General features: G+C 42.1%; 1 protein-coding gene across 3 annotated transcripts in view; it reads right to left on the minus strand.

Moving 5' to 3' along the window:
* The window catches only part of LOC128646101 (uncharacterized), a 91,751-nt gene that overhangs the window by 37,810 nt on the left and 28,109 nt on the right, over positions 1–25,832 (minus strand). For 2 of the 3 annotated variants that reach the window (XM_053699546.1, XM_053699544.1), the window contains exons 8-9: positions 22,798–22,857; positions 20,621–20,896 (exon numbers count right to left, since the gene is read on the minus strand). In XM_053699546.1, the coding sequence (XP_053555521.1) occupies positions 20,621–20,896; positions 22,798–22,857 (336 nt within the window). The remainder of the gene's footprint in view (positions 1–20,620; positions 20,897–22,797; positions 22,858–25,832) is intronic. The other variant, XM_053699545.1, reaches the window with a different exon arrangement.

Here is a 25,832-nt window from a genome sequence, read left to right on the forward strand (position 1 = left end):
TCTAGTGGAATGAGCCGTGATCCTCTGACTCGTAAGGCAAAACGGATCAAGCTCCTCAGCCAAAAAGACCGAAGTAGCAGAAGCCCTCTGACCCCTGCACTTCCCTGAATACACAACAAAAAGATGTAGATTGTCTGAAGTCCTTTGTAGCCTGAAGATATAACTTCAGGGCACAGACCACATTTAGATTATAAAGTAACCGCTCCTTCAAAGAACGGTTAGGGTACAGAGAAGGAACAACTATTTCCTGATTGATGTTACGATTGGACACCACCATGGGAAGAAATCCCAAGCCAGTGCGAAGAACGGCCTTATCCGAATCCCATGTTGCAAGGCCGCCAGTTCAGATACTCTGAGCCGATGCAATGGCCAATAGGAAAACAACCTTCCAGGACAGAATCTTAATGTCAAGGGAATGCATAGGCTCAAAACGGACCTGCTGCAAAACCCTAAGGACTAAGTTCAAGCTCCACGGGGGAGCAGACTGCCTAAAGACAGGCCTGATTCGAGACAAAGCCTGAACAAAGGATTGGATGTCAGGAAGCTCAGCGAGTCTCTGGTGTAACAAAAAACAGATAATGCCGAAATCTGTCCGTATAAGGAACTAGCAGCAAGTCCTTTCTCTAAACCTTCTTGAAGAAAGGACAGAAACACTCAACTTGTGCCAAGGGTATCCATGTTTCTCACACCAGGACAAGCAAGTCCTCCACACCTTATGGCAGATGTGCAGAGTGACTGGCTTCCTTGCCTGAACTAAAGTGTCAATCACACTTTCAGAAAAACCTCTCTTGGCTAGGACTAAGCGTTCAATCTCCACGCAGTAAGCCTCAGAGAATCGAGATTCTGATGTTGGAAAGGACCTTGTTCCAACAGATCCATGCGACAGGGTAACCTCCACGGCGGAGAGGATGACATCCCCACCAGATCTGCAAACCACGTCCTCCGCAGCCACGAAGGAGCAATCAGAATGGTCGATGCTCTCCTGCTTTATGCGTGCCACAATACGAGGTAGAAGTGGTAAGGGAGGAAAAACGTACGCTAGATCGAACCCTCAAGGCACTGCCAATGTATCTATCAGTTCTGCCTGGGGGTCCCTCGACCCGTAACGGGGAAGTTTGTTATCGAGTCTGGACGCCATGAGATCTATCTCCGGCGTCCCCCATCTGAGACAAATCTGCGCAAACACCTCGGTGTGAAGAGACCATTCTCCCGGATGGAATGTTTGCCTGCTGAGAAAGTCAGCTTCCCAGTTGTACACACCCGGGATGTGGATCGCCGAAATTGAGCAGTTGTGGCCCTCAGCCCATTCCAGTATCTGAGTCACCTCCCTCATTGCGAGGGAGCTCCTTGTACCCCCCTGATGGTTGATTTAAGCCACCGAGGTAATGTTGTCCGTCTGAAACCTTATGAAGTTAACGCCCCCAAGCAGGGCCACGCCTTCAGAGCATTGTAGATTGCTCAAAGTTCCAGGATATTTAGTCGGTAAAAGGGACTCCAGCCGAGACCATTTTCCCTGTGCCATTCTAGCACCCCAAACAGCTCCCCATCCTGCCAGACTCACGTCCATGATCACAATCTCCCAGGACGGTTTCAAGAAGGATGTCCCCCATGGATCCACCAAGAGAGGGAGGTCCGAGCCTGTACATACATGGATATCAGCTGTGAGAGATCGGAATGATCGCCATTCCACTGCCTCAACATGCATAACTGAAGAGGCCTGAGATGAAACCTAGCAAATGGAATGACGTCTATACTGGAGACCATGAGCTCGATCACCTCCATACACTGGGCCACCGAGGGCCTCTCTGAGGATCAAAGGGCCAGACAAGAGGACGCAAGCTTCCTGCATCTCTGATCCGTGAGAAAAAACATAATTTATGCTTACCTGATAAATTCCTTTCTTCTGTTGTGTGATCAGTCCACGGGTCATCATTACTTCTGGGATATAACTCCTCCCCAACAGGAAATGCAAGAGGATTCACCCAGCAGAGCTGCATATAGCTCCTCCCCTCTACGTCAGTCCCAGTCATTCGACCAAGAATCAACGAGAAAGGAGTAACCAAGGGTGAAGTGGTGACTGGAGTATAATTTTAAAAAATATTTACCTGCCTTAAAAACAGGGCGGGCCGTGGACTGATCACACAACAGAAGAAAGGAATTTATCAGGTAAGCATAAATTATGTTTTGTTCTGTTATGTGTGATCAGTCCACGGGTCATCATTACTTCTGGGATACCAATACCAAAGCAAAAGTACACGGATGACGGGAGGGATAGGCAGGCTCATTATACAGAAGGAACCACTGCCTGAAGAACCTTTCTCCCAAAAATAGCCTCCGAAGAAGCAAAAGTATCAAATTTGTAAAATTTGGAAAAAGTATGAAGCGAAGACCAAGTTGCAGCCTTGCAAATCTGTTCAACAGAGGCCTCATTCTTAAAGGCCCAAGTGGAAGCCACAGCTCTAGTGGAGTGGGCTGTAATTCTTTCAGGAGGCTGCTGTCCAGCAGTCTCATAGGCTAACCGTATTATGCTACGAAGCCAAAAAGAGAGAGAGGTAGCAGAAGCTTTTTGACCTCTCCTCTGTCCAGAATAAACGACAAACAGGGAAGAAGTTTGACGAAAATCTTTAGTTGCCTGCAAGTAGAACTTGAGGGCACGAACTACATCCAGATTGTGTAGAAGACGTTCCTTCTTTGAAGAAGGATTTGGACACAAGGATGGAACAACAATCTCTTGATTGATATTCCTGTTAGTAACTACCTTAGGTAAGAACCCAGGTTTAGTACGCAGAACTACCTTGTCTGAGTGAAAAATCAGATAAGGAGAATCACAATGTAATGCTGATAACTCAGAGACTCTTCGAGCCGAGGAAATAGCCATTAAAAACAGAACTTTCCAAGATAACAATTTTATATCAATGGAATGAAGGGGTTCAAACGGAACACCCTGTAAAACGTTAAGAACTAAGTTTAAACTCCATGGTGGAGCAACAGCTTTAAACACAGGCTTGATCCTAGCTAAAGCCTGACAAAAGGCCTGGACGTCTGGATTTTCTGACAGACGCCTGTGTAACAAGATGGACAGAGCTGAAATCTGTCCCTTTAATGAACTAGCCGATAAACCCTTTTCTAAGCCTTCTTGTAGAAAGGACAAGATCCTAGAGATCCTAACCTTACTCCAGGAGTAACGTTTGGATTCACACCAGTATAGGTATTTACGCCATATTTTATGGTAAATCTTTCTGGTAACAGGCTTCCTAGCCTGTATCAGGGTATCAATAACCGACTCAGAAAAACCACGTTTTGATAAAATCAAGCGTTCAATTTCCAAGCAGTCAGCTTCAGAGAAGTTAGATTTTGATGTTTGAACGGACCCTGTATCAGAAGGTCCTGTCTTAGAGGTAGAGACCAAGGCGGACAGGATGACATGTCCACTAGATCTGCATACCAAGTCCTGCGTGGCCATGCAGGTGCTATTAGAATCACTGATGCTCTCTCCTGTTTGATTTTGGCAATCAATCGAGGAAGCAGCGGGAAGGGTGGAAACACATAAGCCATCCCGAAGTTCCAAGGTGCTGTCAAAGCATCTATCAGAACCGCTCCCGGATCCCTGGATCTGGACCCGTAGTGAGGAAGCTTGGCGTTCTGGCGAGACGCCATGAGATCTATCTGTGGTTTGCCCCAACGTCGAAGTATTTGGGCAAAGACCTCCGGATGAAGTTCCCACTCCCCCGGATGAAAAGTCTGGCGACTCAAGAAATCCGCCTCCCAGTTCTCCACTCCCGGGATGTGGATTGCTGACAGGTGGCAAGAGTGAGACTCTGCCCATCGAATTATCTTTGATACTTCCATCATTGCTAGGGAGCTTTTTGTCCCTCCCTGATGGTTGATGTAAGCTACAGTCGTGATATTGTCCGACTGAAACCTGATGAACCCCCGAGTTGTTAATTGGGGCCAAGCCAGAAGGGCATTGAGAACTGCTCTCAATTCCAGAATGTTTATTGGAAGGAGACTCTCCTCCTGATTCCATAATCCCTGAGCCTTCAGAGAATTCCAGACAGCGCCCCAACCTAGTAGGCTGGCGTCTGTTGTTACAATTGTCCAGTCTGGCCTGCTGAATGGCATCCCCCTGGACAGGTGTGGCCGATGAAGCCACCATAGAAGAGAATTTCTGGTCTCTTGATTCAGATTCAGAGTAGGGGACAAATCTGAGTAATCCCCATTCCACTGACTTAGCATGCATAATTGCAGCGGTCTGAGGTGTAGGCGTGCAAAAGGTACTATGTCCATTGCCGCTACCATTAAGCCGATCACCTCCATGCATTGAGCTACTGACGGGTGTTGAATGGAATGAAGGACACGGCATGCATCTTGAAGCTTTGTTAACCTGTCCTCTGTCAGGTAAATCTTCATTTCTACAGAATCTATAAGAGTCCCCAAGAATGGAACTCTTGTGAGAGGAAAAAGAGAACTCTTCTTTTCGTTCACTTTCCATCCATGCGACCTTAGAAATGCCAGAACTAACTCTGTATGAGACTTGGCAGTTTGAAAGCTTGAAGCTTGTATTAGAATGTCGTCTAGGTACGGAGCTACCGAAATCCCTCGCGGTCTTAGTACCGCCAGGAGGGCACCTAGAATCTTTGTGAAGATTCTTGGGGCCGTAGCCAATCCGAATGGAAGAGCTACAAACTGGTAGTGCCTGTCTAGGAAGGCAAACCGTAGATACCGGTGATGATCTTTGTGGATCGGTATGTGAAGGTAAGCATCTTTTAAATCCACTGTGGTCATGTACTGACCCTTTTGGATCATGGGCAAGATTGTCCGAATAGTTTCCATTTTGAACGATGGAACTCTTAGGAATTTGTTTAGAATCTTTAAATCTAAGATTGGTCTGAAAGTTCCCTCTTTTTTGGGAACCACAAACAGGTTTGAGTAGAACCCTTGTCCTTGTTCCGACCGCGGAACCGGATGGATCACTCCCATTAATAACAGATCTTGTACACAGCGTAGAAACGCTTCTTTCTTTATCTGGTTTGTTGACAATCTTGACAGATGAAATCTCCCTCTTGGGGGAGATAATTTGAAGTCTAGAAGGTATCCCTGAGATATGATCTCTAGCGCCCAGGGATCCTGAACATCTCTTGCCCAGGCCTGGGCGAAGAGAGAAAGTCTGCCCCCCACTAGATCCGGTCCCGGATCGGGGGCTCTCGGTTCATGCTGTCTTTGGGGCAGCAGCAGGTTTCCTGGCCTGTTTGCCCTTGTTCCAGGACTGGTTGGGCTTCCAGCCTTGCCTGTAACGAGCAACAGCTCCTTCCTGTTTTGGTGCAGTGGAGGTTGATGCTGCTCCTGTTTTGAAATTCCGAAAGGGACGAAAATTAGACTGTCTAGCCTTAGCTTTGGCTTTGTCTTGAGGTAGGGCGTGGCCCTTACCTCCTGTAATGTCAGCGATAATTTCTTTCAAACCGGGCCCAAATAAGGACTGCCCCTTGAAAGGTATATTAAGTAATTTGGACTTAGAAGTAACATCAGCTGACCAGGATTTTAGCCACAGTGCCCTACGTGCCTGTATGGCGAATCCTGAGTTCTTAGCCGTAAGTTTGGTTAAATGTACTACGGCCTCCGAAATGAATGAATTAGCTAGTTTAAGGACTCTAAGCCTGTCCATAATGTCGTCTAGCGTAGATGAACTAAGGTTCTCTTCCAGAGACTCAATCCAAAATGCTGCCGCAGCCGTAATCGGCGCGATACATGCAAGGGGTTGCAAAATAAAACCTTGTTGAACAAACATTTTCTTAAGGTAACCCTCTAATTTTTTATCCATTGGATCTGAAAAGGCACAGCTATCCTCCACCGGGATAGTGGTACGCTTAGCTAGAGTAGAAACTGCTCCCTCCACCTTAGGGACCGTTTGCCATAAGTCCCGAGTGGTGGCGTCTATTGGAAACATCTTTCTAAATATTGGAGGGGGTGAGAACGGCACACCGGGTCTATCCCACTCCTTAGTAACAATTTCAGTTAATCTCTTAGGTATAGGAAAAACGTCAGTACTCGCCGGTACCGCAAAGTATTTATCCAACCTACATAGTTTCTCTGGTATTGCAACGGTGTTACAATCATTGAGAGCTGCTAAGACCTCCCCTAGTAATACACGGAGGTTCTCCAATTTAAATTTAAAATTTGAAATATCTGAATCCAATCTGTTTGGATCAGAACCGTCACCCACAGAATGAAGCTCTCCGTCCTCATGCTCTGCAAGCTGTGACGCAGTATCAGACATGGCCCTAGTATTGTCAGCGCACTCTGTTCTCACCCCAGAGTGATCACGCTTGCCTCTTAGTTCTGGTAATTTAGACAAAACTTCAGTCATAACAGTAGCCATATCTTGTAATGTTATCTGTAATGGCCGCCCAGATGTACTAGGCGCCATAATATCACGCACCTCCCGGGCGGGAGATGCAGGTACTGCCGCGTGAGGCGAGTTAGTCGGCATAACTCTCCCCTCGCAGATTGGTGAAATTTGTTCACATTGTACAGATTGACTTTTATTTAAAGTAGCATCAATACAGTTAGTACATAAATTTCTATTGGGCTCCACCTTGGCATTGGAACAAATGACACAGATATCTTCCTCTGAGTCAGACATGTTTAACACACTAGCAATAACTTGCAACCTGGTTATAATCTTTTTTAGCAAAAACGTACTGTGCCTCAAAGAGGTACTTAAACGATTAAATGACAGTTGAGATAATGAACTGAGAAACAGTTATAGCATCAACTTTAAAACAACACAACTTTTAGCAAAGGTTTTGTTCCCATTAGTAAGATAACATAACTAAATTTGACATAAAAATTATTGAGTAACGTCTTTATCCACAGTCAATATAAAAAATTCTCACAGCTCTGCTGAGAGAATGTACCTCCCTTCAAGAAGTTTGAAGACCCCTGAGATCTGTCAGAGATGAACCGGATCATGCAGGAAAAATAATAATAGCTGACTGGAAATTGTTGATGCGTAGCAAAGAGCGCCAAAAACGGCCCCTCCCTCTCACACACAGCAGTGAAGAGAAACGAAACTGTCACAATTCAAAACAAACTACTGCCAAGTGGAAAATAAAGCCCAAACATTTATTTACTCAGTACCTCAGCAATGTAAACGATTCTACATTCCAGCAAAAACGTTTAACATGATATAATACTTATTAAAAAGATTAGTGACCTTTAACAGAGTAGTTCCGGTGAAGTACCATTCCCAGAATACTGAAGTGTATACATACATGTCATTATAACGGTATAGCAGGATTTTCTCATCAATTCCATTCAGAAAATAAAAACTGCTACATACCTCAATGCAGATTCATCTGCCCCTGTCCCCTGATCTGAAGCTTTTACCTCCCTCAGATGGCCGAGAACAGCAATATGATCTTAACTACTCCGGTTAAAATCATAGTAAAAACTCTGGTAGATTCTTCCTCAAAGTCTGCCAGAGAAGTAATAACACGCTCCGGTGCTATTATAAAATAACAAACTTTTGATTGAAGTCATAAAAACTAAGTATAATCACCATAGTCCTCTCACACATCCTATCTAGTCGTTGGGTGCAAGAGAATGACTGGGACTGACGTAGAGGGGAGGAGCTATATGCAGCTCTGCTGGGTGAATCCTCTTGCATTTCCTGTTGGGGAGGAGTTATATCCCAGAAGTAATGATGACCCGTGGACTGATCACACATAACAGAAGAAATCTTCATGGACACAGAGTCAATGATCGTACCTAGAAACTCCACCCTGGTGCTGGGTACCAGGGAGCTCTTTCCGGAGTTTATCTTCCAACCATGAGATTGAAGTAACAGGATCAGGGACCTTGAATGGTTCACTACCTGACTGAAGGACGGCGCCTGAACCAGGATGTCGTCTAGATAGGGAGCCACCGCAATGCCCCTGGATCTGGCTACAGCAAGCAGGGCCACAAGAACCTTCATGAACACTCTCGAGGCAATTGTCAGACCGAAAGGAAGGGCCACAAAGTGCTGGTCCAGAAATGCAAATCTTAGGAACTTGAAGTGGTCCCTGTAAATTGGAACATTAAGGTAGGCATCCTTCAAGTCTATCGTGGTCATGAACTAGGGGTAAAATGGACCTGATAGTTTCCATTTTGAACGATGGAACGAACAAACACTTTTTTAAACACTTCCACCCGATTTTGGAACTACAAACAGATTTGAATAATACCCTAGACCCCTTTCTGCAAGGGGTACTGGTACGATAACACCTAGAGAGGAAAGATCCCTCACACATCCTAGAAAGGCCCCTTTCTTCTCCGGCCTCAATGACAGGTTTGACACGAGGAATCTGCTCCTGGGAGGGAAGGAATTGAATCCTATCCTGTAACCCTGGAAGACAACCTCCAGGCTTCGGAGAATAGAGATAACCTGCCCCCTACTCGGTCCATAGACCAGTCGGGGCCGCCCCTTCATGCCAACTTGGTCTCTGCGGGTTTCTTGTTCTGTTTGGACTTGCTCCAAGACTGAGCAGGCTTCCAAGTTCCCTCGAACTGGTCCGCCTTCGCGGCGGGCTACTGGCCTTGGACCTTATCCGCACGAAAGGGACGAAAAGTCCAGGCCTGGACCGAACAGAATCTTTCCTTGAAAAGGCAGGGACAGCAACCTCAACTAAGAGGTCATGTCCGCAGACTAAGATTTTAGCCACAAGGCCCTGCTCGCTAAAACCGAAAACCCTGACACCTTAGCATTCAGGCGAATAATTTGCATATTGACGTTGCATACCTTCAAAGCCTTAATCTTCTCCCGCACCTCTTAGAAAGAGCCCCTTTTGTCAAACCACTCCGCAGGAGCATCCGACAAAGACAAGTCCTGAGTCGGGCCGCTCTGAAAGGCCCTACACTTGCGCTTAGCAGACTGTGGTAAGGCGTGGATCGCCACCTGCAATTGATCCGCAAAATCTGGCGGGCAACACATCTCTCCTGAAGGAGCAACAGTCGGACAACGGGGCGCTGCATGTGCAATAGGGGACTCAACTCGGGAACACACCTCACGGGACGGAGAACCCTCAGAGGTGGATGGCTCAGTGGTAGTAGACATTCTTTTATTCTTGACCCTCTCAAGGCATGTGGAACATAATTGAGCAGGCTGGTCTACCGGAACTTCACAATAAACACAGGTATAAGACTTTGTCAAAGATGGAGTACCCTCTATCGCGTCAGGATCCTCCACAGCTTACGCTTTTATTAGAATAAGAGAGAAACCAACAGGCACCTTTATAACCGTCAATGGCCGGGGCACACACCACCTCCTATGAACCGGACTACAAAAAAACGCTTTGTCTCCCCCGTCGCAGATCAGACCGGAAGTGAAGAGCCCCACCCAGTTACGGGGGTTCCTCGCAGGGCCGCCCCTGCCTAAAGGAGAAAACACAACAACAAAAAAAGGACCGCGCAAAAACTCTCGGAAAAGTACCTGAAGTTCCACATATTGCCAGAGCCCTATCCCACACAGTGCAGCAATGACACAATAAAACAATATCATGTATAAACCCCCCGTTCAATAGTCTCCCCATATTAACCCTTGATTCTGTAAAGATAAAAAGGCGACACACTGTGGCCGTCTTCTATGTTAACATCGTATATAATATGAAACGATCTTACCAGAAACCACGCCGTGGAACAGGAACACGGCCCTTCAAGTGTGACAGGTCATAGCAGCGCTCCTGACATGGACTTGAGAGAAGAAAGCAGTCTGCCAAACTCGTCAACGCCGATTGCTGTAGGAGCTGTTAATATAAGTCGGGATGGTTTCGCAAGAGAGACTCTCCCTGCATCTCCAGACTTTCACCCAAGCCCTCACTGAGAAGCCTTATACGGCTACTTAAAACTCCTGTCCCATTGAGAAGAGTAATACCCTCCATAAGAGACCTTCGAATCTTTGGCACCTCTCTGCCACCTCCTGTGACGAAAGGCAAAGAATGACTGGAGGATGAGGGGAGTGGGAGAGGTATTTAAGCCTTTGGCTGGGGTGTATTTGCCGCCTCCTGGTGGCCAGGTTCTTAATTCCCAATAGTAATGACTGAAGCAGTGGACTCTCCTCCCCTTTAGATGGAAATAATGGTTTTAATGTTTGAACCAACTAAAGTTTCAGACAGTATAAGTTAATGTAAATTATTTGTGTCGTCTGTGTGCATGTCTGTGAATGTAAATACATTTTATGAGCCAATCATTTATGCATTAAATATCTTTTCCTACACTTGGGTAGTAATACTATCAATACAATAAAATTGTCTTTTTTTTACATTTAAAGGGCCATGATACCCAATGTTGAAACACTTGAAAGTGATGCAGCATAGCTGTAAAAAGCGGACTAGAATATATCACCTGAACATCTCTATGTAAAAAGATAGATATTTTACCTCATAATGTCCTAAGTATTCACACCCCATTGTAAAGGACTTTAAGCAGCAAATCAGTATGTCTGTCCCGGGACAGGCAAGTGAGTGAGCCTCATGAAACCTGATATTTCCCTATTCAGTTTAAAAAGGGACAGTCAAGTCCAAAACAAAAAAAAAAAAAAAAAACTCATGATTCAGATAGGGCATGTAATTTTAAACAACTTTCCAATTAACTTTTGTCACCAACTTTGCTTTGTTCTCTTGGTATTTTTAGTTGAAAGCTAAACCTAAGAGGTTCATATGCTAATTTCTTAGACCTTGAAGGCTGCCTCTAATATAAAAGCATTTTGACAGTTTTTCACCACTAGAGGGCATTAGTTCATGTGTTTCAGAGATAACATTGAGCTCACGCACATGAATTTACAGAGGAGTGAGCACAGATTAGTTAAAATGCAAGTCTGTCAAATGAACTGAAATAAGGGGCAGTTTGCAGAGGCTTAGATACAAAGCAATTAGAGGTAAAAAGTGTATTTCTATAACAGTGTTTGTTATGCAAAACTGGGAAATGGGTAATAAAAGGGATTATTTATCTTTTTAACCCCTTAACGGATGTACAGGGTACGTCCTACAAAAAAAAACGCTTCCATCCGCTTTCAAGGTATTGCCGTGACGCCTCCATATTGAGGCATCACTGCAATACCTTTTTTCACACACACCGATGCAGAGAGCCACTCTGTGGCCCTCTTTGCATCAGCCAGCGATGGTGCCGATCGTTGGTGGGTGGGAGACATTGCAGGGAGACAATTTATAGTAAATTATAAAGATATGAAGAAAATTATGGTATCTTTAGAAAGTCCATTTAATGGCAAGAAAACGGTATATAATGTGTGGGTAACAGTACAGGAAAATTACAGCTAAACACAGCAGAAATGTAAAAATAGCACTGGTCCCAAACGTCAGCACTGGTCAGAAAAATGAAAATTGCTGTGGTCCTTAAGGGGTTAAACAACAAAAATTCTGTTTATACTAGCAAAACATCCCTAGAGTGGGATGAAAAAAAGGTTATGCCTCTGAACATAAAAAATAAATGAAATGAATGGATTGAGTTAAAAAATAACTTTTAATATAAATAAAGTAAAATAGAGAGAGAGAGAGCTTTGCACAGGTACATATCCTGTCAGCTGCCCACACACATGAACGTTAAAAATACTGGATTTCTGGTCAGATTTATTTAAGAGCTATAATACAGGTTGTTATACAGTCTTGGAAGTGGGTACACAAGTGCTTGGTGTATACTTTTGTTAAGTTGCTTGAAAAAACCCCTGTGAGATGTCTGGTAATATTAACGTTTGCTCAATATTTACTGCATTGTAATCTTAAAACAAAAAGGGGAGACAAGGAACTAACAGTTCACTGATTGTCTTATAAATACTGGATTACTCACGATTGCTATATTTCAACAGAACTATTGTTGGAGTAAGATATATAGCAAAGTATCAAATGTTGCTTAAGGTCTGTTAGGAGTATAATGTGACAGAGCATGCATTTATTGTAATTTAACAGTCACCTCAGTATATAGCATACAATATTATCATTGCCCTTAAAGGGACATTATACACTCATTTTTTCTTTGCATAAATGTTTTGTAGATGATTTATAAAGCCCATAAAGTTTTTTTTAAAAATAAATGTATAGTTTTGCTTATTTTTAAATAACATTGCTCTGATTTTCAGACTCCTAACCAAGCCCCAAAGTTTTATGTGAATACTGTCAGCTACCTTCTCCAGCTTGCTCCTGTTTGTGTAAAGGGTATTTTCATATGCAAAAGAAGGGGGAGGGGGGGGGAGTGTCTTATTTACCATTTGCAGTGGGCTTTCCAGCTACCTTTTCAACAGAGCTAAACTGACAGCTTCTAAGTAAGTTTTTAAACAGTTTTATACTGGATTTTTATATCCGTATCTGTGCATCTTATACTTTATAGTAGTGTCTTTTACATGCAGTTATATGAAAATGAGTGTATACTGTCCCTTTAAGTACTGTTGGTAGCAACACTGGTTACTTGTCCTGAATGTGCTTTGTAGCAAGTGAGCTGATAGTGGGGCGTTCTCTTTTTTATCTTGCTGTTTTCTGGTCTAAAAATAATTAGTTTTAATCTTTAATAATTACGAAGATACAAGAACAGACCCCTAAGCTAGGTAGCAGTGAACCTCAGGCGTTCTCCAACTGTTGTCGATAAGCTACGTATGCTATCGAACTTACAATAACATTGTTAGTTACATTGTAAATAATAGAATATACATGGTGTATAAACATATTTCTACATAGCGGTTATTGATTTACTTAGCGGCAAGTTGATCTTGACACATAATTCATATGCTTATAACTTATGAAACACAAAAGAGAGATTGTAGGGATATAAGACAATATTTAGTATTTTCATCATAACTAAATGTCCACATTCAGGACAAGTAACCAGTGTTGCTACCAACAGTACTTAAGGGCAATGATAATATTGTATGCTATATACTTAGGTGACTAAGTTAAATTACAATAAATGCATGCTCTGTCACATTACACTCATAACAGACCTTAAGCAACATTTGATACTTTCCTATTTATCTTACTCTAACGAGGGTTCTGTTGAAATATAGCAATCGTGAGTAATCCATTATTTAGAAGACAATCAGTGAACTGTTAGTTCCTTGCCCCCCCTTTTTGTTTTAAGATTACAATGGTAATATTAAAGGGACATTAAACACTAAATACATGCTAGATAGAATGATGCATTCAAAGAAAAGATTAGTCCATGACTAACATGTAGATGTATTTTTACTGGTTTAAAAAGTGACAAAATAAGTAAAGTTTTAGTGTCTATAAAACACTGGGAGCTGCCATGTTGTAACTTGTGTTACCTTCTCTGCTATGGCCAATTAGGGACAGTTATAAATAGGTCACTGGAGTGTGCAGCCAATGGTTGTGCTGGATTTAACAGTGTTCTGCACTTCCATTTCTAACAGGAACTTAAAAGCTCACAATTTCAGAATGGAATTACAGGCAAAGAGGACAAAATAAATGATAGTATATTGCAGAGCTGTTTATATATATATATATATATATATATATATATATATATATATATATATATATATACACACACACACACACAATTTATCATTTTATATTACCATCTCAAAGTGTTTAATGTCCCTTTAACGTTTGCTCAATATTTACTGCAGACATCTCACAGGGGTTTTTTCAAGCAACTTAAAAGTATACACCAAGCACTTGTGTACCCACTTCCAAGACTGTATAACAACCTGGATTATAGCTCTTAAATAAATCTGACCAGAAATCCAGTGTTAATGTTCATGTGTGTGAGCAGCTGACAGGATATGTACCTGTGCAAAGCTCTCTCTCTATTTTACTTTATTTATATTAAAAACAGAATTTATGTTTACCTGATAAATTACTTTCTCCAACGGTGTGTCCGGTCCACGGCGTCATCCTTACTTGTGGGATATTCTCTTCCCCAACAGGAAATGGCAAAGAGCCCAGCAAAGCTGGTCACATGATCCCTCCTAGGCTCCGCCTACCCCAGTCATTCGACCGACGTTAAGGAGGAATATTTGCATAGGAGAAACCATATGTTACCGTGGTGACTGTAGTTAAAGAAAATAAATTATCAGACCTGATTAAAAAAACCAGGGCGGGCCGTGGACCGGACACACCGTTGGAGAAAGTAATTTATCAGGTAAACATAAATTCTGTTTTCTCCAACATTGGTGTGTCCGGTCCACGGCGTCATCCTTACTTGTGGGAACCAATACCAAAGCTTTAGGACACGGATGAAGGGAGGGAGCAAATCAGGTCACCTAAATGGAAGGCACCACGGCTTGCAAAACCTTTCTCCCAAAAATAGCCTCAGAAGAAGCAAAAGTATCAAATTTGTAAAATTTAGAAAAAGTGTGCAGTGAAGACCAAGTCGCTGCCTTACATATCTGATCAACAGAAGCCTCGTTCTTGAAGGCCCATGTGGAAGCCACAGCCCTAGTGGAGTGAGCTGTGATTCTTTCAGGAGGCTGCCGTCCGGCAGTCTCATAAGCCAATCGGATAATGCTTTTAATCCAGAAGGAGAGAGAGGTAGAAGTTGCTTTTTGACCTCTCCGTTTACCAGAATAAACAACAAACAAAGACAAAGTTTGTCTGAAATCCTTAGTAGCTGCTAAGTAAACTTTGAGAGCACGAACTACATCCAAGTTGTGCAACAAACGTTCCTTCTTTGAAACTGGATTAGGACACAAAGAAGGCACAACTATCTCCTGGTTAATGTTTTTGTTAGAAACAACTTTTGGAAGAAAACCAGGTTTAGTACGCAAAACCACCTTATCTGCATGGAACACCAGATAAGGAGAAGAACACTGCAGAGCAGATAATTCTGAAACTCTTCTAGCAGAAGAAATTGCAACCAAAAACAAAACTTTCCAAGATAATAACTTAATATCAACGGAATGTAAGGGTTCAAACGGAACCCCCTGAAGAACTGAAAGAACTAGGTTGAGACTCCCAGGAGGAGTCAAAATTTTGTAAACAGGCTTGATTCTAACCAGAGCCTGAACAAAGGCTAGAACATCCGGCACAGCTGCCAGCTTTTTTGTGAAGTAACACAGACAAGGCAGAAATCTGTCCCATCAAGGAACTTGCAGATAATCCTTTTTTCAATCCTTCTCGAAGGAAGGATAGACTCTTAGGAATCTTAACCTTGTCCCAAGGGAATCCTGCAGATTCACACCAACAGATATACCAAATTATGTGGTAATTTTTCTGGTTACAGGCTTTCAGGCCTGAACAAGAGTATTAATAACAGAATCTGAGAACCCTCGCTTTGATAAGATCAAGCGTTCAATCTCCAAGCAGTCAGCTGGAGTGGGTCGAACGGACCTAGAACAAGAAGGTCTGTCAAAGGTAGCTTCCATGGTGGAGCCGATGACATATTCACCAGATCTGCATACCAAGTCCTGCGTGGCCACGCAGGAGCTATCAAAATCACCGACGCCCTCTCCTGATTGATCCTGGCTACCAGCCTGGGGATGAGAGGAAACGGCGGGAACACATAAGCTAGTTTGAAGGTCCAAGGTGCTACTAGTGCATCCACTAGAGCCGCCTTGGGATCCCTGGATCTGTACCCGTAGTAAGGAACTCTGAAGTTCTGACGAGAGGCCATCAGATCCATGTCTGGAATGCCCCACGGTTGAGTGACTTGGGCAAAGATTTCCGGATGGAGTTCCCACTCCCCCGGATGCAATGTCTGACGACTCAGAAAATCCGCTTCCCAATTTTCCACTCCTGGGATGTGGATAGCAGACAGGTGGCAGGAGTGAAACTCCGCCCATAGAATGATTTTGGTCACTTCTTCCATCGCTAGGGAACTCCTTGTTCCCCCCTGATGGTTGATGTATGAACTTGGCCCTCGCTAGCTGAGGCCAAGCTTTGAGAGCATTGAATATCGCTCTCAGTTCCAGAATATTTATCGGTAGAAGAGATTCTACCCGAGACCAAAGACCCTGAGCTTTCAGGGATCCCCAGACCGCGCCCCAGCCCATCAGACTGGCGTCGGTCGTGACAATGACCCACTCTGGTCTGCGGAAGGTCATCCCTTGTGACAGGTTGTCCAGGGACAGCCACCAACGGAATGAGTCTCTGGTCCTCTGATTTACTTGTATCTTCGGAGACAAGTCTGAATAGTCCCCATTCCACTGACTGAGCATGAACAGTTGTAATGGTCTTAGATGAATGCGCACAAAAGGAACTATGTCTATTGCCGCTACCATCAAACCTATCACTTCCATGCACTGCGCTATGGAAGGAAGAGGAACGGAATGAAGTATCCGACAAGAGTCTAGAAGTTTTGTTTTACTGGCTTCTGTCAGAAAAATCCTCATTTCTAAGGAGTCTATTATAGTTCCCAAGAAGGGAACCCTCGTTGACGGAGATAGAGAACTCTTTTCCACGTTCACTTTCCATCCGTGAGATCTGAGAAAGGCCAGGACAATGTCCGTGTGAGCCTTTACTTGAGGAAGGGACGACGCTCGAATCAGAATGTCGTCCAAGTAAGGTACTACAGCAATGCCCCTTGGTCTTAGCACCGCCAGAAGGGACCCTAGTACCTATGAGAAAATCCTAGGAGCAGTGGCTAATCCGAAAGAAAATGCCACGAACTGGAAATGCTTGTCCAGGAATGCAAACCTTAGGAACCGATGATGTTCCTTGTGGATAGGAATATGTAGATACGCATCCTTGAAATCCACCTTGGTCATGAATTGACCTTCCTGGATGGAAGGAAGAAGTTTTCGAATGGTTTCCATCTTGAACGATGGAACCTTGAGAAACTTGTTCAAGATCTTGAGATCTAAGATTGGTCTGAACGTTCCCTCTTTTTTGGGAACTATGAACAGATTGGAGTAGAACCCCATCCCTTGTTCTCCTAATGGAACAGGATGAATCACTCCCATTTTTAGCAGGTCTTCTACCCAATGTAAGAATGCCTGTCTTCTTATGTGGTCTGAAGACAACTGAGACCTGTGGAACCTCCCCCTTGGAGGAAGCCCCTTGAACTCCAGAGAATAACCTTGGGAGACTATTTCTAGCGCCCAAGGATCCAGAACATCTCTTTCCCAAGCCTGAGCGAAGAGAGAGAGTCTGCCCCCCACCAGATCCGGTCCCGGATCGGGGGCCCGCATTTCATGCTGTCTTGGTAGCAGTGGCAGGTTTCCTGGCCTGCTTTCCTTTGCTCCAGCCTTGCATAGGTCTCCAGGCTGGATTGGCTTGAGAAGTATTACCTTCCTGCTTAGAGGACGTAGCCCTTGGGGCTGATCCGTTTCTGCGAAAGGGACGAAACTTAGGTTTATTTTTGGTCTTGAAAAGACCTATCCTGAGGAAGGGCGTGGCCCTTGCCCCCAGTGATATCAGAGATAATCTCTTTCAAGTCAGGGCCAAAGAGTGTTTTCCCCTTGAAAGGAATGTCAAGCAATTTGTTCTTGGAAGACGCATCCGCTGCCCAAGATTTTAACCAAGCGCTCTGCGCCACAATAGCAAACCCAGAATTTTTTCGCCGCTAACCTAGCCAATTGCAAGGTGGCGTCTAGGGTGAAAGAATTAGCCAATTTAAGAGCACGAATTCTGTCCATAATCTCCTCATAAGAAGAAGAATTACTAATAATCGCCTTTCCTAGCTCATCAAACTAGAAACACGCGGCTGCAGTGACAGGGACAATGCATGCAATTGGTTGTAGAAGGGAACCTTGCTGAACAAACATCTTTAGCAGACCTTCTAATTTTTTATCCATAGGATCTTGGAAAGCACAACTATCTTCTATGGGTATAGTGGCGCGCTTGTGTAGAGTAGAAACCGCCCCCTCGACCTTGGGGACTGTCTGCCATCAGTCCTTTCTGGGGTCGACTATAGGAAAACAATTTTATAAATATGGGGGGGAGGTACTAAAGGTATACCGGGCCTGTCCCATTCTTTACTAACAATGTACGCCACCCGCTTGGATATAGGAAAAGCTTCGGGGGGCCCCGGGGCCACTAAGAACTTTTCCATTTTACATAGTGGTTCTGGAATGACCAGATAATCACAATCATCCAAATTGGATAACACCTCCTTAAGCAGAGCGCGGAGATGTTCCAACTTAAATTTAAAAGTAATCACATCAGGTTCAGCTTGTTGAGAAATGTTTCCTGAATCTGAAATTTCTCCCTCAGACAAAACCTCCCTGGCCCCCTCAGATTGGTGTAGGGGCCCTTCAGAAACCATATCATCAGCGTTCTCATGCTCTACAGAATTTTCTAAAACAGAGCAGTCGCGCTTTCGCTGATAAGTGGGCATATTGGCTAAAATGTTTTTGATAGAATTATCCATTACAGCCGTTAAATGTTGCATAGTAAGGAGTATTGGCGCACTAGATGTACTAGGGGCCTCCTGTATGGGCAAGACTGGTGTAGACGAAGGAGGGGATGATGCAGTACCATGCTTACTCCCCTCACTTGAGGAATCATCTTGGGCATCATTTTCTCTAAATTTTTTTATGACATAAAATACATATAGTTAAATGAGAAGGAACCTTGGTTTCCCCACAGTCAGAACACAATCTATCTGGTAGTTCAGACATGTTAAACAGGCATAAACTTGATAACAAAGCACAAAAAACGTTTTAAAATAAAACCGTTACTGTCACTTTAAATTTTAAACTAAACACACTTTATTATTGCAATTGCGAAAAAGTATGAAGGAATTGTTCAAAATTCACCAAAATTTCACCACATTGTCTTAAAGCCTTAAAAGTATTGCACACCAAATTTGGAAGCTTTAACCCTTAAAATAACGGAACCGGAGCCGTTTTTATATTTAACCCCTTTACAGTCCCTGGAATCTGCTTTGCTGAGACCCAACCAAGCCCAAAGGGGAATACGATACCAAATGATGCCTTCAGAAAGACTTTTCTATGTATCAGAGCTCCACACACATGCAGCTGCATGCCATGCTGTCCTCAAAAACAAGTGCGCCATACCGGCGCGAAAATGAGGCTCTGACTATGATTAGGGAAAGTCCCTAAAGAATAAGGTGTCTAAAACAGTGCCTGCCGATATAATCATATCAAAATACCCAGAATAAATGATTCCTCAAGGCTAAATAAGTGTTAATAATGAATCGATTTAGCCCAGAAAAAGTCTACAGTCTTAATAAGCCCTTGTGAAGCCCTTATTTACTATCTTAATAAACATGGCTTACCGGATCCCATAGGGAAAATGACAGCTTCCAGCATTACATCGTCTTGTTAGAATGTGTCATACCTCAAGCAGTAAGAGACTGCACACTGTTCCCCCAACTGAAGTTAATTGCTCTCAACAGTCCTGTGTGGAACAGCCATGGATTTTAGTTACGGTGCTAAAATCATTTTCCTCATACAAACAGAAATCTTCATCTCTTTTCTGTTTCTGAGTAAATAGTACATACCAGCACTATTTTAAAATAACAAACTCTTGATTGAATAATAAAAACTACAGTTAAACACTAAAAAACTCTAAGCCATCTCCGTGGAGATGTTGCCTGTACAACGGCAAAGAGAATGACTGGGGTAGGCGGAGCCTAGGAGGGATCATGTGACCAGCTTTGCTGGGCTCTTTGCCATTTCCTGTTGGGGAAGAGAATATCCCACAAGTAAGGATGACGCCGTGGACCGGACACACCTATGTTGGAGAAAGTTATGTTTTAACTCAATCCATTCATTTCATTTTTTTTGTGTTCAGAGGCATAACCTTTTATTCATCCCACTCTAGGGATTGTTTTGCTAGTATATTTATAATTCATGCCTATACACAACCATTTGGAATCAGCCTACTAATAATCTCTTTTGTGACAAGGATCCCAGTTGGAAAATTCTCATTGTCAAAGCTACACTTTAGTGTATAAAAACAAAAATTCTGGTGTTGACGGTCCCGTTAAGATACTTTACTATGAAAACTCATGAGATCACAGTAAAAGTTCATGACATCAGCACTGCTGATGCTGATTGGCTGCTGTTCATTTCTTTTTTTTTTTTTTACCTGCAGCTGGGCAGTAACTAAAAGATAACTTAACACAACACTCTGCTGAGCCGAGGAAATTGTGAGGTAAAATATATTTTTTACATAGAGATTCTCAAGTGAGATTTTTCTGTCGGCTTTTTACAGTTTTGCTGCTTCACTTTCAAGTGATTTAGCATAGGAGTATTATATTATGTCCCTTTAAGATAAAAAAAAAAAAAAGGTAATTGACATGAATTTTTGGTTTTCCACCAACATAGTAATTAGTAGTAAATCTGTAACTTTATATTCCAAAAACATTTCAAAATTACATTTACACATAAATCTTTCTAGAGAAGCAAGCTTAGCTAAGTTTTTAATAACTTTTTTTAATGTAATCACTAAAACAATAGAGAGAAAAAAAGTAAACCTGCTACATATGGATAAAACAAAATTGTATGAAATGCTGGGTCCTTTGTTAAAAAAAAATAATTAGAAAATAAACCAACTAAAAATCCAAAACGAACAGTGGATACTGATCGTTAGGGTAATTGTGGAATGCAAAATACTATTTAGATGAGGAAAGTGTGCTAGTGTGAATCAAAACAGTAGGGGGGGGGGGGGGAGTTGAACTTGTTGTGGGATTGTGACGGTAAACATAATACCTTCCAGCTCAGTTATCCTTTTCTTGACATAGTCGCCGATTGCCTTCAACTCTTCCGAATATAAATATTTGCCATCGCTCAGGAGAAATAGTAGGTGTCTAACGTTCAGAGGGATATTATAAGACTCATAGAGCTCTCTTTCCAGGTAGTCATCTGCCAGATCAGCTGCTTTGTGTGAAATTTCACTACGCTCCTTCTGTTCCCGCTCGCCATATATTTTCCCGAATGACTTAACCATCATTCCCAGAGCATCCTCAATGGGCATATTACGGTGTACTACAGAGGAGAGAGACAACTTGCGAGTTCAGTGAGGAGTTTATATATGATAAATACATGTTATTTATTAAAATGTGACAATGAGGAGTTCCTCAGTATTGACTGAGATATAGATATATATATATATAAAAAAAAGTATTTACAATTACTACAATGTGGGTGCTCATACAGATATGAGTTGTATGTGTCACCATAGCTGAAAAGATCAACCAGACATCACATACACAGTACATAAAATCAGTATTAGAGGTAAAAGAAGGATACATATAAAAAAATAAATAAAAAAAAAGACAGTAAACACCTTGAGATTATGAGATTATTATATAAAATATTGAGTTATTTGTAATAAAATATTGCAAGATACTTTATTTTGCACTTTTCATGTAATTTATCTCTAAAATTTGATGATTGTCCATTTCTCAGAATTTAAAACGCACCCTGTTGGCTTTCAAGAATCTCTGCTACACTAAAATAATTTCAGTGGTGCGGACCGTTTTGAAAGGGTTTTGTCTGAAGGCTCTTCATGCAAGTGTACCAGAAAGTGGCACAAACAATTCAAAATAGTGAATTAAGTGAATGACCCCCCCCCCCAAAGTAGCCAATGGAAGATACTCACAGGATGCATTAGAGTATTTCACATTTATTAAAGATAGCTTTGAATCTGATCTCAGGTTTTAATAAAAAATACAAACACCAAAACAAAAAGCAAACTATGCATTTTCAAGAGCAAGTAAAAATGTGTAGAGTATTTTTATTATTATAATATATATCTATTAAAGCCAAGTACAGACTCAAAGCTGTAATCCTGAATTGCTGTCTCTTCAACAAATGTGTAATTTTCTGCATCCTATTATCTTCCATTGAATCTTTTCAGGAGGATGGAGGGGGGTCTGACATACTTCCCCATTGTTAAGTCAGCACAATAATTAAGAGAGACTCAAGTCAAAATTAAACTTTCATTATTCAGATAAAAGCACAAAATGTTAAACAACTTTCAAATTCACTTCCATTCTCTAAATGTACACAATCTTTTTTTATGCACACATTGAGGCATCAGCACCTACTAAGCATGTGCAAGGAGGACTACACTCAGTTATCTCAAAAGATCTTTTTTTTGGGGGGGGGGGGGGGCAGAGCCGGCGCTCAACAAAGATGGCTGCACCATCAGCCCAAAATACTGCTACTACCCACAGCATTACCCTGCTTAACTGGCACACATTCTCCTTGCCACCTGGAGCGCCTGTTTTTCTGAATCCCATGGTTGTCGGAGTGATACGGCCCCCAAAACACACCAGATCTGAAGATCTCTGGGGCAGTGTTGCAGGCCGTGAGGTGCTGGGACATATCGGGTGCTGCATGACATGTAGTAACCTGTACACATACTCCAGTGATTGAAATAGTTACCGTTGGGGACTAACTCTAGTAAACGGTAACAGACTCATGTCACAGGCCTCAACAATAACGGCACACATGCGCCCTGGCATCAGGCTCAGAAATATAATTATATAACCATTGAGGAGTCTAAAAATGTGGTGAAAATCTCATTACATAAAAGATCACGCAGATGTGAAATGCTTCGTTCCTACTCAATATAGTCTACCTCATATTTAATAGAAAGCTGCTATTATTTCCAGTGACTGCAAATCTCTCTTTATAGTTAAATCCTTCTATGCAGAACATCAAATTCAGCCCAGCTACATGATTGGCATACTCAGACTAGAACACACAAGAAGATACATGGTCCTATTTCTAGACTGTATGCTGCACATGAAAGTAGTACACAATCTGGGTGCAGTGATTGTTGCCAATATCAACCCAGCTCCTAAAGTGAAAAGTAGAGCCACACGGCGTTTCTTATACTTCTATACAAGCTTCCATGTGACTATCAGTTAATAACTTACCTAGATTTTCTGACAGATTTGTTCTATTTACACGACAACCTCTATTTGGCAACATGTCACCTAAAAAAGCAAGCAAACAAGACAAGCTTTCAAAATCACACACTTCTACTCCTTCAGTGAATAACTTTTAAAAACTACAGATTACAAACTCCACCTTCAGATCTGTACTCATACAGAGACTGTTTCCATTCCTAAATTGTACCTCAAGGAACTTCAGTCTAAACAACACCTTTCTGTACTTTTGAATCAAACGAAGCAATGTATTAGAGAGGAGATCTCCGAATTGAAAAAAAGATATTACTGACATTGGAAATAAAAGTAGAAAAATTGGAGGAAGCGCTGAATATACGGCTACAGGAATCACTGAAATTGGTCAAGGCTTACAAAATCATAACAAACAACTAACTCTTCTAGAGGACAAACAAGAAGACCCAGAAATCGAAGCAGACTTCAAAACATTAGAACCGCAGAGCCATTAAAATTGGAAACTGAAAGAGCACACAGAGCCTTATGCCCTAGATCCAATGAAGGAGCACCACCAAGAGATGTAAAAGTAAAGCTTGTCAAATATAGAGATGAACTGATGGCGCTGGTAAGACGCAAACAACTACTAGAATTGCTACTTTGCTGCAATTCTATGCAGACTCATCTACAAGAACTCTGCGAAGAAAGGAGCTACAACCTCCAACGTTACATGTATCTAAATTATATATACACACACAATACAGATGGGATTCCTATTCCAACTGTTAATGTTGTGGAAAAACAGTGTTGCTTGTACTTCCCAGTTAGAGATACTGCAATTCTTTCAGAAGCTTGAGATATTTCCTCCAGATCTCACGCCTCCTACAATCCCCCCCCCCCCGAGGAGGTAAAGACAATTGTGACTCATTCCCTCAATGACCCCTTGGCATAAAGTGGGCAAGAAGATAAACAGACCCAAAGATTCACCGACTAAGATACCTAGCCCAGATGGATAAAAAGAACTCTTCAAGATCTGGTTATTTTCTTGACTGTTAAATGTTCAGTGTGCTTCAGTATATTCGGAGTATATATTTGTTCTGGTTTTCATACAATAGAATTGTTATATTTACTACTCTCGTCGTTTGAACCCAAATTACATTATTTCTAGTATGCCGGGGGGATATGATACACTTAGTTAGCTTCAATTGCTGCCTGATCTAAGTTACTTAGAATTTATATCATTCTTGGAAGCTACACATGCTCCTTAATATGGGGAGATCTCTTTCCCTACTTATACTGATTTAGACATAGGTCTTTGGAACCCGTTAAGATTCACAAACTTCTTAGTTTATATTTACTATATTTCACATTATTGTGTTTTGTTTTCCTATTTGCCACATTTATACTTTTTATGCTATTGCTGATCATACATTCTTTATAGTGATCCAGCTGCAAAGCTCACGCCATTCAACTCATACTTACCATGACATCCAAAACACTATGGGGCCTATCTATCAAGCTCCAAAACAGCAGTTATGAAGCAGTGGTCACAAAGACCGTTGCTCCATAATCTGTCCGCCTGCTCTGAGATTGGCCACGAGTCAGCAGGGGGGGGGCGGCGTTGCACCAGCAGCTCTTGTGAGCTGCTGGGGCAATGCTGAATACGGAGAGCGCATTGCTCGCCGTATTCAGCGAGGTCTGGCGGACCTGATCCGCAGTGTCGGATCAGGTCCGCCAGACCTTGATAACTTGGGGCCCATGTATATTACTCAAAATGTTTAAGGGCTTAATATCCCTCAAAAAAAGATCTATGGCACTGAAAGATTTACCTTAACGAAGGGGAGACATTCTACTATTACAGGAGATGCACTTTAAAACCAGACATATCTAATTATTTCTTCAAACATTACTCTCAAAACTTCCATAGTACCAATGTGCAGACTTTTTTTTTTTTTTTTTTTAATTGAGTTAGTATAATTATACGCTCAGCGATACCCTTCACTCCCCCTTAAACCTTAAATAGAAAAATATGAAGGCAGGTTCCTATGAATTTGTGGTTTCCTCTTTGGTAAGCCAATTACGAAAGACAGTTAATATATGCCCCTTATAAACATACTAACAAATGTATACATAACGTTTCCACAATCATTTCACTTTAGAAAGGGCCCTTAATAGTTGCAGGAGACCTTAATTTTACATCAAATGCACAGACTTAAACCCCTCCACATACCACACCAAATGCTAACCAAGGCTGTGACAATCTTAGATCACTTCAACACCATGATACTTGGAGATACATTCATCCTAAAGTAAGAGACTATATCCAGGGCCACCATCAGGGGGTGAATAGGGTGACTCCTGTCAGGGGCCCAGTGGGCCACATGAGGCAAGCACAACTACTTAAAAAAATATATATATTTTTATTATACATTATGGCAGCCATCAGAGGCCTCTACAACAAAGTGCTATTGAGAGTGGGAAATGTCATTACAAGGAGTAAAGCATTAACATTTGAGAGTATTTCTGATTGTGCACTAAATCACTATGCAGTGTGAGACATACTTGGTATTTCAGTTTGTACAGTGTGTGCCCGAGTCAAGCGGCAGATCACTTTTTTTTTAGACAAATATTTAATTTTTGGATAAGATAAAGTACAGCAATAGTACGACCAATTCGTACAATTACAACGACATAACATAAACAGTGGATACTTAATAATGCACAATGTGTGCGTTGGATTAACAGGCATACATACATACAGTGGGGCAAAAAAGTATTTAGTCAGCCACCAATTGCGCAAGTTCTCCCACTTAAGAAGATGAGAGAGGCCTGTAAGTTTCATCATAGGTATACCTCAACTATGAGAGACAAAATGTGGAAACACATTGTCTGATTTGGAAAGAATTTATTTGCATATTATCATGGAAAATAAGTATTTGGTCACCTACAAACAAGCAAGATTTCTGGCTCTCACAGACCTGTATCTTCTTCTTTAAGAGGCTCCTCTGTCCTCAACTCATTACCTGTATTAATGGCATCTGTTTGAACTTGTTATCAGTATAAAAGACACC

The sequence above is a fragment of the Bombina bombina genome, chromosome 1 (genome assembly GCF_027579735.1).
Source record: "Bombina bombina isolate aBomBom1 chromosome 1, aBomBom1.pri, whole genome shotgun sequence".
NCBI lineage: Eukaryota > Metazoa > Chordata > Amphibia > Anura > Bombinatoridae > Bombina > Bombina bombina.